General features: G+C 45.2%; 1 protein-coding gene across 4 annotated transcripts in view; it reads right to left on the bottom strand.

Moving 5' to 3' along the window:
- Positions 1-330: 330 nt before the first annotated feature.
- Positions 331-17,822, bottom strand: part of ABLIM2 (actin binding LIM protein family member 2) — a 151,023-nt gene continuing 133,531 nt past the window's right edge. For 2 of the 4 annotated variants that reach the window (XM_077301520.1, XM_077301517.1), the window contains exons 18-20: positions 15,375-15,439; positions 15,144-15,224; positions 331-1,241 (exon numbers count right to left, since the gene is read on the bottom strand). Coding sequence is in view for 3 of the 4 variants with exons in the window: in XM_077301517.1 (XP_077157632.1) it covers positions 15,396-15,439 (44 nt within the window). In the remaining variant the exon portion in view is untranslated. Of the gene's footprint in view, positions 1,242-9,962; positions 10,155-15,143; positions 15,225-15,374; positions 15,440-17,822 lie in introns of all 4 variants that reach the window. The other 2 variants (XM_077301515.1, XM_077301514.1) reach the window with 2 other exon arrangements.

The raw sequence follows: 17,822 nt of genomic DNA, 5'->3' as shown, positions 1-17,822 counted from the left end.
TGACTATTACCTATTAAGAGCCTCTTGTGGCACAGAGTGGTAAGGCAGCAGACATGCAGTCTGAAAGCTCTGCCCATGAGGCTGGGAGTTCAATCCCAGCAGCCGGCTCAAGGTTGACTCAGCCTTCCATCCTTCCGAGGTCAGTAAAATGAATAAAACAGATATCCTGTCTTCAAAATATTCTAGTATTTCTGTACAAAGGGAGAAAAGTTGAAAGGTGCCATGATATAGCTGGGGGTGGGGGGGAGAGGTGTGTGTGTGTGTGTGGGGGGGTACCTTGTGGGGGCATCCAAAGGCCATGGCCATTAAACGAACCAAAAGAATAGACCAAACTTTGTAACATTTACAAACCCATATTTTTAATGCAAACATTAGTGGGAGTATAGAATCAAGATTACTTACATCTCTCTTGTACCAGCATGAAATGCAGAATTAATTTAAATACAAAATTGGCATTGCACATTTTCCACACAAAAAATTTAGCAACTTCTGTGAACTGAATTTCTATATGCACTACATTCTAGTGAATCTTGAAGTACTCACATTTAAGGGAATTTTGTGTTACTAAGTTCAAGCGCTATAAATAATCTAAACTGGGTTGTAATTTGAACAGCTGACATGTATGGGATTCCCAACATAGTGCATTACACTCTGTTTTACAAAAATAAACTTTTGATCACCATTTCCCCATTCTTTAGTTCCGCTCTGAAACCATGGTGCGTATACATGTGAGAGGATGAGACGTAAGGTGCTTTGAACTTCTGAACTATGTCTCCCAAGCCTTTGCAGGAGTGGCTGTCCAGCATGCTTTTCTTTGGCTTTATTGCATTTACTCCAGAGTCACCCATGGTCTTCTGTCCACATGGGAAACAAAAGAGCAGCAGGGCTTTTTCTTGCTGACAAAACGACATTAATTCCTTTCTGCTTGAATTATTGGCTTGCAACAAGAAACAGTTTAGACAAGAATTAAAATATTGGGGCAGGCCAGTCTAGCAAAGTTGTTGACCACTTCTGTGCTCTCCCTCACCAAAACAGAGAACGTGGAGCCAGGGACTACAGCCAGGGCAAATGATAAGGGGTGGTAAATGTATTTTGTTTTCTCTAAGCTTATATTTTTCTGTAGAACGCTAGAAAAGCAGTGCCTTTTTCTTTAGTTCATTCCGTTTCCAAAGTGCAAGCCGGTCAAATTGTTCAATACTCATTTTGAAGACTTCCTGGAACTCTTCAGGGGACAGGTGCCTCTTGAAAAATAAAAGACAAAAGCAGCATAAAAATTCCAGAAAGGAATATAGTATAACATACAGAAGTAAAAAACTTGAACCCTTTTATTTTGGAAATCACTTAAATGATCACACAGAAGATGTTCAGTATAAAAAAGAGGTTCCTCTATATGGTATTAATTTTATGGATCAAGGACATGATGAGCAGTTTAATTCGTTTTTGTAAAAGCCAGTCGCTTCCTGTGGTGGTCTGTCGGCCACCAACCATGCAGGCCTCCGGAGGAAAAGGCAGGCCCATGAGAGGCTGGGTCCAGGGGCGAGGCAAGCAGGCTGCACTGGACAGGACAGGACAGGAGGCAACAGGGAGACGAAAGGCTACAAAATAAGCAAGGAGGGATGCGATCTAACTGCCCCCCAAGCCTGCTGTTTTGAGAGAGGACAATTAGGGAGGGGCAGAAGGAAAAGCAACCCCCTACCCAAAAAAGGCACAGGCATTTCATGGGGGAAGAGGTCTCCAAAATAAGTTTGGATTGAAAAACCAATTGTTGAGTTCTTTTAATTTTTTTGGAAGTAAAGCTGGTAAACTGAGGAAATCCACCCCAGAATGCTTCAAGGGGAAACATATTCCCAGAGGTAAACCTCTCTCAAACGGGGATAAGATTCTCAAGTTGGACCCCACGCAGAAGAGAGCTCCCTCCCTCCCTCCCTCCCATGTTTTTGGCAGGCATCCGGAAGAGGTAACACCCTTGTGGCAACAGAATCTCTCCCTGAAGGAGAGTGGCTGGGAGGAAGCTGAACTTTTCCCTCCTTTAATGGGAGCTTCAAAGGCGGGGGGGGGGGGCGGGGGGGGAGGTCTGGCTCATCACAGAAATGCAGCATCCCCCCTGCCCCCATCTTTCTTTGCTGCCCTCCAGGTCTTCCAGCATTTTTCTCCCAGCCCAACTGAATTTCAGAAAAAATGTCTCAGATGCCAGAGGTGAGACAAGTTTTCGATCTGCTCCTCAGTGCCCTTTTCATTCTGTTTAAAAATAGATCCTCTGCACCTCTTCTTGCCTCTGGGAGAAAGCCCAGTGCTTCTCTATCAACAGAGCAATCCTCAGCAGAATCCCACCCCTGGGGAGGGGAGGGGGGGGCAACAGCTGAGAAGGAAGGAACTCTGAAGCGGAACAGCCTCCAGGCCAGGACCAACAGGGGGGTCTGCTTGCCAGCATGGATGGGATACTCCCTGGGACAGCCTGTCTCTGATGCAGGGTTTACAGCGATCTCATTCCCTCCCTGCATTCCTGCACTCCTCCCCCCCCCCCCCCGCAACAACTCCAGTGCCACCACCATCCCCCGTCCTGCAGTCTGGTTGCTTATCAGAATGTTTTGACCATCTTCAGTTGTACGGGATTCGGGGGGGGGGGCAGGGGAACATCTATGCAAAGACTTGAACCCCAGTTCCGTCAATGTCTTGAATAAGTGTACTTGCTGGCTTAATCAACGTAATCTTTGCTTACGTAAAAAGCATTTTTGGCCTAAAGAAGATCCTGACACCAAGGAGTGGGACTCGAGAACATGTATCTGGGCCCTACAGAAGCTTGACTCTGCTCTGGTTCGGCCTCACTTGGAGTCCTGGGTTCCGTTTGGGGCACCCCAACTGAAGAGGGATGTCGACAAACTGGAGCATGTCCAGAAGAGGCCTATAAAGATGGTGAGGGGTTTGGAGACCAAGACATAGGAAGAAAGGTTGGGGGAGCTTGGTCAGTTTATCCCTAGAGAGGAGACGACTGAGAGGGGATCTGATAACCATCTTCAAGTCTTTAAAAGGGTGCCATATGGAGGATGGAGCAGAGTTGTTCTCTCTTGCCCCAGAGGGATGGACCAAATCCAATGGGATGAAATTAATTCAAAAGAAATTCCGTCTAAACATCCAGAAGAAGTTCCTAACAGTTAGAGCGGTTTCTCAGTGGAACAGGCTTCCTCGGGAGGTGGTGGATTCTCCATCTCTGGAGATTTTTAAATGGAGGCTGGAGAGCCATCTGATGGACAGGCTGATCCTGTGAAGGTTCAAGGGGATGGCATGTTACAGTGGGTGAGTGTCCTGCATAAGGCAGGGGCTTAGACAAGATCCAGAAGGTCCCTTCCAACTCTATGATTCTATTATTCTAATTGTACAAGAAAAAAGGAACATCTAAGGAAATAGTGGAATATGCTAATCCTGGCAGCTAAAGATCAAAATCCCACCCTGTTTTGGAAGATGACCACAAGGCAGGCCACAATAGATTCTACTGCTCATGATGTGGTCATCCGAGCCAATATTTGAGACACATACCTTTGCAAACCTCTGATCTAGTTGAGTTTCCAAACTCCTTAAAGAACTGAAGGACTGGTGGGCCCCTTATCTAGTTTCTGTCTTCACATATATAGACAGGGTAAGATCCCCAAATACTGCAAAATGGCAGTGGTAATCTCCTTCATCAATGAAGGGAAGAGAGATGATTCTGTCAGTGATAGGCCTATTAGTCTGGCAAGTGTCATCAGCAAGTTGTACACGAATTGGACAAGAATTTATTTCTTAGCTAGCCAAGGAGAACAGTAGAAGCAGGTTTTAGAGAAGGCACTCAACAGCATTGTTTGGTACTACAATATCTAATGGAAAAATGACAGTCAGAGCAGTTTCTCGTGGGAACAGGCTTCCTCGGGAGGTGGTGGGTTCTCCATCTTTGGAGGTTTTAAACAGAGGCTGGAGAGCCATCTGACGGAGAGGCTGATCCTGTGAAGGTTCAAGGGGGTGGCAGGTGACAGTGGATGAGCGAGAGGGATGTGAGTGTCCTGCATAGTGCAGGCGGTTAGGCTACATCAGTGGTCCCCAACCCCCGGTCCGGTGACCGGTACCGGTCCGTTGATCAGTCAGTACTGGGCCGCGGTTCCTCCTCATCCTCCTCCCCGGCTGCTGCCTCGGGGGCTGCCTGCCACTCTGTCACTGGCTCATCTTTGGTGCTCTCCCGAGGCTGACATGGCTGGGGCTCCCCCTCGGTGTGGCACTACGCAGCTGCTGCTGGCAGCGCCCCCCAGCGGGTGGTGGGAAGTCAGAGGCACCCACGGGAAAGCAAGTGGAGCAGGGGCTCAGGTGGAAGCAGTGACATCCCTCAACAAAAGGCTACCTCCCCTCCCCCAGGCCTCAGTAAAACTGCCAAGCGTTGACCGGTCCCCAGTGTTAAGAAGGTTGGGGACCACTGGGCTAGATGACCCATGAGGTCCCTTCCAATTCTATGATTCTTTGATTCTATGAAGCTATGGCAGCAGCCACTGCCAGTCCTAGACATGGCTGTCCTCCGCTCACAAAGTCAGAATGTCTGGCTCCCCCTGAGGCAGTCTGGTGCTGCACAGGCCCCCAGCGGGATGACTCCCAGTGCCCCCCCCAGGTGGCAAGATAAGACAATGTTTAAACATTCCCCCCCCTCCCCAGGTGGCAAGACAAGCCAAATGTTGTCCCCACCTTCAAGAAAGGGAAAAAGGAGGATCCGGGTAATTATTGACCCATCAGCTCGACATCTGAAGCTGGAAAAATTTTGGAACAAATAATCAAACACTTGGTCCTTGAGCAGCTGGAACTGAGACCTGTGATTTCTAAGACTCAGCGTGGGTTTCGCAAGAACAAGTCATGTCAGACCAACCTTATCGCTTTTTTTGAGAAAGTGACTACCTTGCTGGATCAGGGGAATGCAGTGGACATAGTTTATCTGGATTTCAGTAAAGCTTTTGATAAGGTTCCACATGATGTTCTTGTTCACAAGTTGGTAAAATGCGGGAGGGATCCTAATTCTGTCAGGTGAATCAATAACTGGTTGACCCAGAGAGTATTAATGGTTCAGCATCTTCTTGGAAAAGAGTGACAAGTGGAGTACCCCAAGGACCTGTCCTACGGCCTGTGTTGTTCAACATATTTATTAATCATAGAATCATAGAGTTGGAAGGGGCCATACAGGCCATCTAGTTCAACCCCCTGCTCAACGCAGGATCAGCCCAAAGCATCCTGAAACATCCAAGAAAAGTGTGTATCCAACCTTTGCTTGAAGACTGCCAGAGAGGGGGAGCTCACCACCTCCTTAGGCAGGCTATTCCACTGCTGAACTACTCTGATTATGAAAAAAAAATGTTTCCTGATATCTAGCCTATATCGTTGTACTTGTAGAATCATAGAATCATAGAATCATAGAGTTGGCAGGGGCCATACAGGCCATCTAGTCCAACCCCCTGCTCAACGCCGGATTAGCCCTAAGCATCCTAAAGCATCCAAGAAAAGTGTGTATCTAATCTTTGCTTGAAGACTTCCAGTGAGGGGGACCTCACCACCTCCTTAGGCAGCCTATTCCACTGCTGAACTGTAGTTTAAACCCATTACTGCGCGTCCTTTCCTCTGCAGCCAATGAGAACAGCATCCTGCCCTCCTCCAAATGACAACCTTTCAAATACTTAAAGAGGGCTATCATGTCCCCTCTCAACCTCCTTTTCTCCAGGCTGAACATTCCCAAGTCCCTCAACCTATCTTCATAGGGCTTGGTCCCTTGGCCCCAGATCATCCTCATCACTCTCCTCTGTACCCTTTCAATTTTATCTACATCCTTCTTGAAATAAGGCCTCCAGAACTGCACACAGTACTCCAGGTGTGGTCTGACCAGTGCCGTATACAATGGGACTATGACATCTTGTGATTTTGATGTGATGCCCCTGTTGATACAGCCCAAAATGGCATTTGCCTTTTTTACTGCTGCATCACACTGCCTGCTCATGTTTAGTTTACAATCCACAAGTACCCCAAGGTCTCATTCACACAGTGTTACCTAGAAGCGTATCCCCCATCCAGTAGGCATGCTTTTCATTTTTCTGACCCAGATGCAGAACTTTACACTTATCTTTATTAAATTGCATCTTGTTCTCATTTGCCCATTTTTCCATTGTGTTCAGATCTCGTTGAACTCTGTCTCTATCTTCCGGAGTATTTGCCAGGCCTCCCAATTTGGTGTCATCTGCAAACTTGATGAGTAGTCCCTCCACCCCCTCATCTAGATCATTAATAAATATGTTAAAAAGTACCGGACTGAGCACCGAGCCCTGAGGTATCCCGCTACTCACCTCCCTCCAGTCTGATGAAACACCATTGACAACAACTCTTTGAGTGCGGTTCTCTAACCAATTCCCTATCCACCTAACTATCTGAAAATCCAGATTGCAGTCCTTCAACTTATCCATCAGAACATCATGGGGAACCTTGTCAAAAGCTTTACTAAAATCCAAGTAAACGACATCAACCGAATTTCCACGATCCAGCAAACCTGTTACTTGGTCAAAAAAGGAAACCTGGTTGATCTGACAGGACCTGTTGGAGACAAATCCATGCTGACTTACTTGGATCACCAAATTGTCCTCCAGATGTTTGCAGATTGCTCCCTTTAATATCTGCTCCATTATCTTACCCACAACAGAGGTCAGATTCACTGGTCTTTAGTTTCCCGGGTCATCCTTCCTCCCTTTTTTGAAGATCAGAATAACGTTTGCTCTCTTCCATTCCTCCGGGACATCTCCAGTCCTTAAAGAGCTCCCAAAGATGATGGACAAGGGTTGTGCAAGTTCTCTGGAAAGTTCTTTGAGCACTCTCAGGTGCATTTCATCCGGACCAGGGGATTTGAACTCATCCAGTGCAGCTAAATGACTCTCAACAACCTCTCTGTCCATGTCAACCTGCCACCCAGACACTATCTCTTGGCTACTGCTATCTCTAGATGTGCCTAAACCCTTTGACCTGTGGGAAAAAACAGATGTAAAATAGGCACTGAGCCTTTCTGCTTTCTCTGCATCCTCCGTTAGAGTTTGTCCATCCGCATCCAACAGTGGGCCTATTGCCTCGTTTACTTTACGTTTGCTCCTCACATAACTGAAAAATCCTTTCTTGTTACAGTGGGCTTCCATGGCCAATCTTAGCTCACTCTCAGCTTTGGCCTTTCTGATGATTGATCTGCAGTGCCTAGTAACCTGGCCTTCCCTCCATTTCCTGAACATTTTCCTTTTCTTTTTTAGTTCCTCTTGAAGTTCTCTGTTCATCCAAATAGGCTTCTTAGAGCTCCTGCAGTGTTTTCGTCTTTCTGGGATAGTCATGGATTGAGCATGCAATAGCTCTTGTTTGAGTAGTGCCCACCCTTCACATGCTCCCTTCCCTTCCAGCATTCTCCTTCATGGTATGACACTCATCATGTCTCTGAGTTTATCAAAGTTTGCCCTGCGAAAATCCAACATCCGCATCTGGCTACAAGCTTCTTTGGCTCCCCATCTCAAAAGGAATTCCATGAGGACATGGTCACTTCCCACTAGGGTCCCCACCTCCTTCACCTCATCCACCAACTCTTGCCTGTTGGTCAGTATTAAGTCCAGTATGGCTGAACCTCTTGTGGGTTCATCTACCATTTGATAAATGAAATTATCAGCCAGGCAGTCAGAAAGTTGCATAACTGAGGACGCTTCGCAGAATTTGTTTCCCAGCACACATCTGGGAAATTGAAGTCACCCATGATGACAAGTTTCTGCCGCTTGGGTATTTTCTCAAGCTGCTCACAAAGTGCAGCATCTACATCCTCTCGTTGGTCAGGCGGGTGGTTGCAGACACCAACCACCACACTGTTTGTTTTCCCCTTGCTTATTTTCACCCAGATGCTTTCCACTGTAGATATGCTCTCCTTCACTAGAATTTCCTGACAGTTAAGCCCTTTCCTCACATACAGTGCCACTCCTCCACCTCTTCGATCTATTCTGTTTTTTCTGAACAAATCATATCCATCCACTATTACATTCCAGTCATGAGAATCATTCCACCAAGTTTCTGTGATGCCCACTAGATCATATCTTTCCATCAGCAGTTCCAGCTCTTCTTTCTTTTTGCCCATGCTTCGGGCGTTAGTATAAAGGCATCTGAATCCTTTTACTTTTGGTTCCCTATGAGCTGGCCTTGCCGGTTGGGCTGCCCCCGATCATTCTCCTTCCTTACACTCCCTATGTTGATCGTCTCCTTCCCCTTGTGGCTTCAGTTTAAAGATCTCCCGATGAATCTCCCCAGGTTCCTGCGAAACACATTCTTCCCCAGCTTCGATAAGTGCAGTCCATCAGGTGTTAGTAGGCCTTCCTCAAGAAAGCCTATCCCATGGTCCCAGAAACCAAATCTCTCCTGCCGGCACCAACTACACAGCCACTGATTCACCTCCGTTATCTTCCTCTCCCCGACGCATTCCTCTTCCCTTGACAGGCAAGATTGAAGAGAATACCACTTGTGCCCCCATTTGCTTGAGCTTCCTTCCTAGATCTTGATAGTCTGTTTTAATAGGAGCGATGGTATTCACGGACATGTCATTTGTACCCACGTGGACCATCACAAATGGGTAGCGATCAGTAGATTTGAGGTGTTTGGACTGCCGTTATGAAACGTCTTTAATTTTTGCCCCTGGCAAGCAACACACCTCTTGGGTTAGGGGGTCAGGCCCAGCCACATAGCGATCCATTCCTCATAGCAGGGAGTCTCCAATTATCAGTACTCTCCTTTTTCTTTTCTTCTCAACACCGTTTCCTTCTATCCCCGTGGCCTCTTCGTTTTGTCTTAGACTTCGTTTTGGGACCTCTTCCCTCCTTGACACTTGCACCTCCTCTGCAAGGGCCTGAAATCTATTCTGGAGCTCCAAAGGTCCCGAGAACCGTCTCGCTCTACGCTGTTGAGTCTTTTTCCTAACTGTCTGCAGAGGTTCCGTAATGAGGTCAATCCCCTTATCCTCTTCAAGACTGGTTGTATCCTCTTTATTCCGAGTTGCACAGCTCTCGTCTATGAACTCCTCCCCTTTCTTAATTTGGGTCAGAGAAATAATCCTCTCTTCTAAGCCCCTAATCTTTACAGTGACCCTCAGAGGCTGATTCTGTGAAGGCAAAGGGGTGGCAGGTTACAGTAGATGAGCGATAGGGATGTGAGTGTCCTGCATAGTGCAGGGGGTTGGACTAGATGACTATATTATTCTTTGATTTTATGATTCTATGACCCTTTCTCTGCCCTCGAGCCCTGCTTGGGAGACCAGAGGAGGTAGGGGGCACAGCAACCTACACAACAGGTAAGCTGAAACTGAGGAATGCAGGTGGATTCATACCATCGAGCCTATGACTGCAGCAACAATCCAAGTGACTTGAAATAAGTAATCCATTTTTTGGTTTTTATCCCAGGCTGGTTAGAATCATATAATCACAGAGTTGGAAGTGACCTCATGGGTCATCTAGTCCAACCCCCTGCACTATGCAGGACACACACAACTACCTGCCCACCCACGCTGTCTCCAATTTCAGGCCCAAGTGACCCCCCACCAAAAATCTCCAGAATCCAGCCTGGCCTGGAGGAAATCACCTACCATCCCACAGTGGCGATCAGCAATTCCCTGGGTCCGCAAGGAAAGGCCACAAGAGACAAGCACTGGAACATCCCCTCCTGCCCACCCACTTAACATCTGCCAAGTTCATAAAATCAGCATTTCTGCCAGATGACTGTCTAGCCTCTGCTTAAAAACCTCCAAAGAAGGAGAACTCACCACCTCCCGAAGAAGCTTGTTCCACTGTGGAACCGCTCTAATTGTGAGGAACTTCTTCTGGATGTTTAGCCAAAGATTCTTTTGAATTAATTTCATCCCATTGGTTCTGGTCCTGCCCTCTGGGCCACCAGAAAACGAAACATTGGCCTACCTGAAGGTTTCTTCTCTTCAGTGGGGCGAAGTCCTCCACACTGGTTAGGTCACGCCTCCTACTGCTCCTTGCAGGGTAATGCAAATTAGCAAGCCTTCTGGGATCGTGGTAGGCTGACCCCTCCAGGCCTGGAATAGCCAAGCTCCAACCAATAATGTTCTTATCCAACCAACTTGATGAATCATTTAACTTCTTTAATTATTGAAAAACATGAACAGCAACATTAACATGAAAACCAACTTTTCATAACATATCTGCTTTTCACCAGTTTTGCAACACAACCTATTGAGGAGGGTAAATATATTGGGGGACTTCGCCCCACTGAAGAGAAGAAACCTTCAGGTAGGCCAATGTTTCGTTCTCCTTCAGTGGGGGAAGTCCTCCACACTGGTTATGTAACCAAGCTAAATAGGGTGGGCTTATGTATATACGTCTTACAGATTCAGCAGATACAATACTTATTGATCCGGAGGGGTGCTATGCCTCCCTGAAGATTAAACTCCCCGACAGATAAAAGTTTGTTTGGGTCAATTTATATGCTCCCAACAATGCTAAGGAGGCCTTTTACAAAGACTTTTTTGCACAACATTCAGGCTTGCTTGAAAACGAGGTAATGATAACCAGAGATTTCAACGCTGTTCCAGATTTATTCTGGGAAAAATCATCAAAAAAAGCAGGATCGATTCTTCCATCCTCACCAAGGTCTAATTTTCAGCAATTGGCATTAGTAGATGTGTGGAGGGACCAGCACCCAAAATCACGTCAATTTACATTTTCTTCACACAGACATAATGCTTATTCAAGAATAGACATCGAAGTCTAGTCATCGAAGGCTGGTCATCAAAGCAGATGCTCTTGAAACTGATCAACTGAAATATTACCAAACACTTATGCAGATCATAATCCACTGCAAACTGAATTATCTATAAGAAGAATTGGAATGAAAAGGTGGAGGATGAATGATCTTCTACTTGAAGATCCAAAGATACACCAAACCTGTGAGACCAATTTACAAGAGGTCTTTCAACTAAACACCACACCAGATGTCTCCTTGGCCACAGTGTGGGACGCGAGTAAAGCATTCCTAAGGGGCATACTCATGCGACAAAACACAATGACAAGGAAAAGCAAAAAAGAACTGGCTGAGATCAAGGAAAAGTTACAACTACTGGAATGTCAGCACCAAAAACTACAAACTAGAAAATTGTTAAATCAAATCAAACTATTGAGAATACAGAGAGACAATATTGAGGTAGAAGAGACGAGGAAGAAGCTGGATTACCTCAAGCAGAAAAACTTTGAATGGGCAGACAAATCTGGAAAATGGTTGGCCTACAAATTAAGAAAAATTCTCAAAAATGTAATAATTAATAAACTAAACCATGAAGGTGTAAACTACATTAAAGAAGCAGAAATTCATACATGCATCACCAAATGTTTCCAGGACATATATAAGGAACCAGACCAAAAAAGGGACTCTATGATGTTTTGTAAAGATATATTAATCAATAAATTCACAGACTCTCATAGAAAGATTTTAAATCAAAGAATTACCATGCAAGAAATAAACGATGCCATATCTGCAACAACAGTACAAAAAGCCCCAGGGCCCGATGGGCTAAGTGCAATATATTACAAGAAGGTGGGACACGTAATTTCTCCATACCTGCTTCAATTATTAAATGAGGTCATTGATGGGCCTCACAACTCAGAAAAGTCCCTTCCGAAATCCTGGCAACAAGCTTCAATAACACTCATTCATAAAGGAGAAGGGGACGTAACTTCGCCCAACTCCTATAGACTCCTCTTTACTAAATGCGGATTATAAAATTTTTTGCGAAAATACTAGCGGAGAGACTGAAAAGATGTGTAGGGGATATAGTACATCAAGATCAAACAGGTTTTATGACAAAAAGGTTAATGAGGAATGATCTTAGGTTTGTCCTGAATGTTGCAGACGGAAGAAAAAGTTGAAAACGGCTTTTATCTTTTTAGATGCAGAGAAAGCCTTTGATAATGTTTGTTGGGACTTTTTATTTAAAACTCTTAAACTGATAGATTGTGGTGATGCTTTTTTGATTTGATTAGACTATATACTCGGAACAAGAAGCAAGGATATTAGTAAATGGAATGATTATGGAGACCTTTTCACTGGCAATTATGGAAGACTTTGGAGCAGGATTCAAGAGATGGATATCAAGAGATGGAACGGAATGAAATCATCATGGTCTGCTAGAATAGCAACAGCCAAGATGAGCATTTTGCCAAAAATTAACTTTTTATTCCAAATGCTACCAGTAGAAATTGCGGAAACAGTATTGGAAAAATGGCAATCTGGTATTAACAAATTTATATGGAGTGGGAAAAGAATTGCCTTTAAGATATTACAAGATGAGAAAAAGAGAGGAGGACAAGGAGTGCCAAACCTAAAGTTGTATCATCACGGAGCGGCACTCACGTATAGAGTGGACTGGATACGAGAGCCACAATTAAGGGAACTGATATTTGAAAAAGAGGCCTTAGGCAACAGTTTCCACGAAAGACTTTGGCCGACAGGAACGCAAAAACAAAAGACAACTAGGAACTCTTGGATTGATGGACTGTTAAAATCTGGACAAAGTATGGCAGAAGATTATCCCCGATGCCATCTGTACTAAAATCGCCAATCGAAGCTCACTTCAGCAAAGCACAACAAAAAAGACTGACTTATTTGCGATATAAAGATCTCTTAACTAAATCTGGCAAACTCAAAGAAAGACATGTTTTAGAAAAAGAAGGAGTGGAAATCCAACGGTTGGAATATAACCAACTTCTATCCAGGTTCAAAGCAGAATTTCAGCATCCATTAAATGTAGATGTTCATACCAGAATTTGAAAATTTATTAATTAAAGAAAAACCACACTTGCAAAGACAAATATATAAACTTTTATTGAAATACGAAACTGAGATGGAACAGGTTAAATCATGTATGATTAAATGGATGCAAAATTTTGAGATGCATGTGACCTTAGAACAATGGGAATATATATGGACTAGAATTCCAAAGCTTACTAACAGTCAAATTCTCAGAGAAAACTGTATGTAACACCAAAAGAGATTGCTGCAATTGCAAAAAGTTTTGATAATAAATGTTGGAAAAGTTGGTTCTTTCTATCACTTGTGGTGGAAATGTGAAAAAATGTATAAGTTTTGGGCGAAGGTTCATACAATAATGTAGAAAATGTGGGACTTGAAGTTTCCTCTGAAGCCTGAATAGATGCTCCTAAGTCTACCGCCGCAGTGCCTCCCAACACACACAAGAAGTCTATTCTTCTATGTGATGACAGCTGCAAGATTAGTGCCGGCTAGAAAATGGAAAACGCAGGAGCTCCCGTCAATAGAAGACTGGCTGAGCAAACCGGCGGATCTCGCCAAGACGGCTAAATTGACATTAATTGTTAATGGAAAATCAGAAAAAGCCTTTCAAGAACAATGGGGTCCCTACTTGAACTATTTAAGAAAGTAAAACATACGGGGAAAGGAGGGGGTTCTAATATGCTTAGATTCTAAATAATTGCTTCACAAATGTTTATTATACGTATCTTTTCTGTTTCTATCTTTTTTGGAAAAAATAAAAATTTATATTAAAAAAAAGTTTTTGAAGATGGTTATCATATCACCTTTTAATCGTTTTCTCTCCACGCTAAACAGACCAAGCCCCCTCAACCTTTCCTCATACAACTTTGTCTCCAAACCAGTGCAAAGGAAAGCGGTAACATCAACTCATGCGATCTGGACACTACAGTTCTTTTAATACAGCCCCAAATCCTGCTTACCGTTTTAGCTATCAAATCACACTGCTGTATGGTCTACTCAGACCTCCAGATCCTTTTCACACCTACTACTGCCAAAGCACGTCTCGCCCATCCTATAGTGAAGCATCTGATTTTTCCTACTTAAATGCAGAACTTCACATTTTTCACTACTGAAATTCAATTTATTCATTTTAGCCCAGTTTTCTAGCCTGTCAAGGTCATCCTGTATCCTGATTCTGTCTTCTGATGTCTCTGCTACCCTCCCAGTTTAGTGCTATCTGCAAATTTCACAAGCACCCTCTCTATTCTTCACTCCGAAAATTGTTGGCTGCTGTGATATGCTTCAGGATGCTTAGGGCTGATCCTGTGTTGAGCAGGGGGCTGGACTAGATGGTCTGTGTGGCCCCTTCCAACTCTAGGATTCTAGGATTCTGTGATATTACAATCTCAGCCAAATCTGAGCTGGGTGCAACACAGCTGCTGTCATGTCTTTCAGGTGAGATTGCGGAGAAGCCTTAGAATTTGCATCCCCCACTGGATGTGTTTGTAAGAAATGCCAGCATGAATTCCTGCCTTGACTTCTCTCAGACAGCAGCAAGGGCAGTCCCAGGGGGAGGTGGGAGGAGAAGGAAAGACAGTGGAGAGCAACAACAAGTGGAGCACAACAGTCACAAAAACTGACGGCAACCGAGGCTCCTGAGCAGTCAGTGCAGGATCACCTCAGGCAAGCAGCAATTCCAGGCACAAACCTAAAAAATGCTTCTGACAATTTGGGATAAATACGTACACAGAACCGCCAATAAACGTATGGATGCAAAAAAACCATTTAAGCTGAAAGCACTAATATTTGTACTTATTTACCACAATTTCCTATCTTACTAACCAGAATTTTTATATTCCAAATTTCCCCTCAATTACCCAACATTTTCCTTTTATCCACTAATGTTAAAAGCAATGACTAAGACATCTTAAATCCTCATACAGCCCAGAAATAGAAATATTGCAGCTCAGTCGCGGGTTTCACCACCCACCAGTTCCCTAGCCCAGGAAGAGGAAGGGGATAACTCCATGCTTCAGCATCACAATGACATACTGTCCCGTGATGTCCAATGTGCAAAGAAATTGGGGGCTGATGCCCCAAGGACCTCTGACCCTGGTCTCTTGCCTTCTCAGTGCTCCTGGGCCGGAGTGGGGGCAAGGAGGCTTCAGAGGGAGGGGCTGGTCAGGGGTGGGGGGAGCCTCATCCCCTTCTTCGTGGTCTCCCTGAGGACATGGCATGGTTTGGGTTTGGAGCCTATGCTGAATCAAGATGGGAGGATTTTGCCCGTTCATAGCAATAACTTGAGATTAACAATTAAAAAAATTAAAAGCAGGTGCCGTTCTTACTTCCAGCTTGGTTCGGTCCACATCCTTGGGGAGTTTTACACGGATCCTGTTGGTTACAATAAGTGTTTCATAGGGGTAGGCCTGTGACAGCAGAAAAGGAAAATCATGACATCTAAGCAAATCACCCTGGGAGAGAGACTATTTTTCCTTGAAGCAAGGGCACATCCTTGTCTCTGTCTTTGAGGCACTATTGTCACACGAACGAAAGGAGAAAAGAGGAATACACTGAACCTTGCTAGGAAGGTCTCATTCTCAACATCTTCCGGCATGGCCAGCAGGATCCCTTACCTTGTATTCTGTAAAAAAAAAACAGAGGAATAATTAGTACAATAATGCAGACTCTGCTGGGGTTTACGTAATCACACGCTGAGACCCGGCTTCCACATTACTTCCCACACATGAATTCTGCCCAAACCATTTCATCCTCTGGGGTCTCACTCCTGGAGGAAGCAAAACCAGCCAGTTAAGGGCCTTTCTGTATTCTCATTTTTCTGTCCCCCCCCCCCTGCACTGCCTGTTTTTGGAGGCCTCTAGTGGTGGATTCAACATGACAAGGCTTCATGCTTGGCATAATGACCAGCAGTTTAAATCTGCAGGGAGAGACGGCAGGCAGGCAGCGCTGCAGAATCAAGTCAGCCACCAACAGGAGAAGAGCCGAACAAAAAGAACTCCCACAGCAACAGAAACTCCCAAGTGAGGAAAAGGAGATTAATGTGGATATTAAAGGATTATCAGCCTAAGAACTGATAAAATTGGCCGATTAAACATTTTTGATCAAATTTGAGGTTGTTTCTGTTTGCACTTTTTGGGGGATACAAGAAACATACCTTAGACATTTCTCCTCCTGAATTGCATTTTGGGGGGAAAAGGGAACATTTCCACAGTGGCTGTGTCCTCCCTGGAGTGTGCTGGTTTCACAATAATGAAACAGCGTGGGTTACGATATGCCACATAATCTCCCATTCTTGTGTGAACTCCTTAAGTGTACTTGTGGTGTGGCTGAAATGATGGCCCCACACAAGACAACGAGGTCACCAGCTCTTCTGTCTGTTGTCTGCTCCCTGAGCTTTCTGCCTGCGGCACAGACCGGAGCAGCACCCCACCCACCGCATCCTCCCTTCCCGCCAGGGTGGCCCCTGGGACGGCTTGCTCCATCATGGCCCTGGGAACCTTCAAAGCAGGCAAACACCAGAAGGCTCTCTTGCCCTGTCTTGTGGGCCTTCAGCACAGTCAGACGCTTCAAAGACCAGGGGACAGAACACAGATAATCATCAACAGGGATGCATCTCTTTACAGTCAACCTCCTGACATTTTTATAGGTGCCATGCCTCTTTTTAGGTAGCCCGCTACTGGCAAGATGACTGCCATTTTCTGTCCAATAGGAGCTCAGGAGAGGAGGGTCTTCCTGTCTGGCTCTGATAGCCAACAGGAGCACAGGAGAAGGCAGGACCATGAACCTCCAATAGGAAATAAAAACTGCTTGCAGACTCTTTCCCTTCCTACTCAGCACAGAGACATTTAAGCAAGATCTTGAGCAGTTTTGCGGAAAGTGCTCCCTGCCAAACCCCAAGTGCAAGACGGCCCCATTGATACGGGGGCAGAGAGGGGAGGAGGAAGGAGAGGAGCCCGGCTTCATGACTCTTGGCAAGCTCTCCAATGCCGAGAGAGCGCAGGGCGGAGCTGGCCAGAGCCTCATTATGCTTGGCCTGTGGTGAGCTTGCAGCCAATGGCTTAGTCCTTCCCAAGAGGAGGACCCTAAACAAACCAGGATGGCTCCACAAACAGCTTTCAAATAATAAAGTGATTAAAAAGACCCATTTAGGAAATGGAAAGCGGACCCTAAAAGGAAGGAAAGCGATTGTAAGCCGCTTTGAGACTCCTTTAGGCAGAGAAAAGCAGCATATAAGAACCAACTCTTCTTCTTCTCCTTCTTCGGTAATATCTGGGCTCTCTCAGCCTCCCCTCCCTCACAGGGTGTCTGCTGTGGGGAGAGGAAAGGAAAGAGGTTTGGAAGCCACTTTGAGACTCCTTCGGGTAGAGAAAAGGGGCATCTAAGAACCAACTCTTCTTCTCCTTCTAAAGCCCAGGAGGAATATAAACAAATAACCAAGGCTTGCAAGGAGAGCGTTAGAAAAGCTAAAGCTCCGTATGAGCTTAGGCAGGCAAGAAATGCTACAAACATCAAAAAAGGGCTCTTTACTTATATTTAAAGTAAGGAAAAGAATAGGGACACAGTAAAACCATTGTGAGGACAAGCCAGTGACACTGTGACAGGTGACAGAGAGAGGACTTAACTTCTCAATTCCTATTTCTTCTCAGTCTTATCTTGCCAAGGAGGGAGGAAGTAACATGTTAACACTCCACACATTTATTTCTTTTTATCCCCTTTTAAGCTCCTTCTAAGCTTATCCAGCTGTTGCCAGCTCCTAGTGAACAGGGGGCTGGCAGCCGTTTGGTAGCCAAATGGGCAGAAAAAATGCCAGAGAGTGGATAAGAGGGATATGATATATTTGCCAGCTAGTAAGCAACTGAGAATTGTGGATTATTTCGACTTCTACAGTCACGGAGAGTGTGCTGTTCCAACCATTGCACTATGCTGCTCTCCTTGGCTGAAAATCACATTGTGGAAACAGCGGTGGGGAAGGAGGGCTGTTGTGAAGGGCCCCTGGAGAGGCTGGC

Source organism: Paroedura picta, chromosome 10 (genome assembly GCF_049243985.1).
Source record: "Paroedura picta isolate Pp20150507F chromosome 10, Ppicta_v3.0, whole genome shotgun sequence".
NCBI classification, from domain to species: Eukaryota; Metazoa; Chordata; class Lepidosauria; order Squamata; family Gekkonidae; genus Paroedura; species Paroedura picta.
Note: the sequence above shows the minus strand (reverse complement) of the source record. Positions and strands in the feature narration are given on the sequence as shown.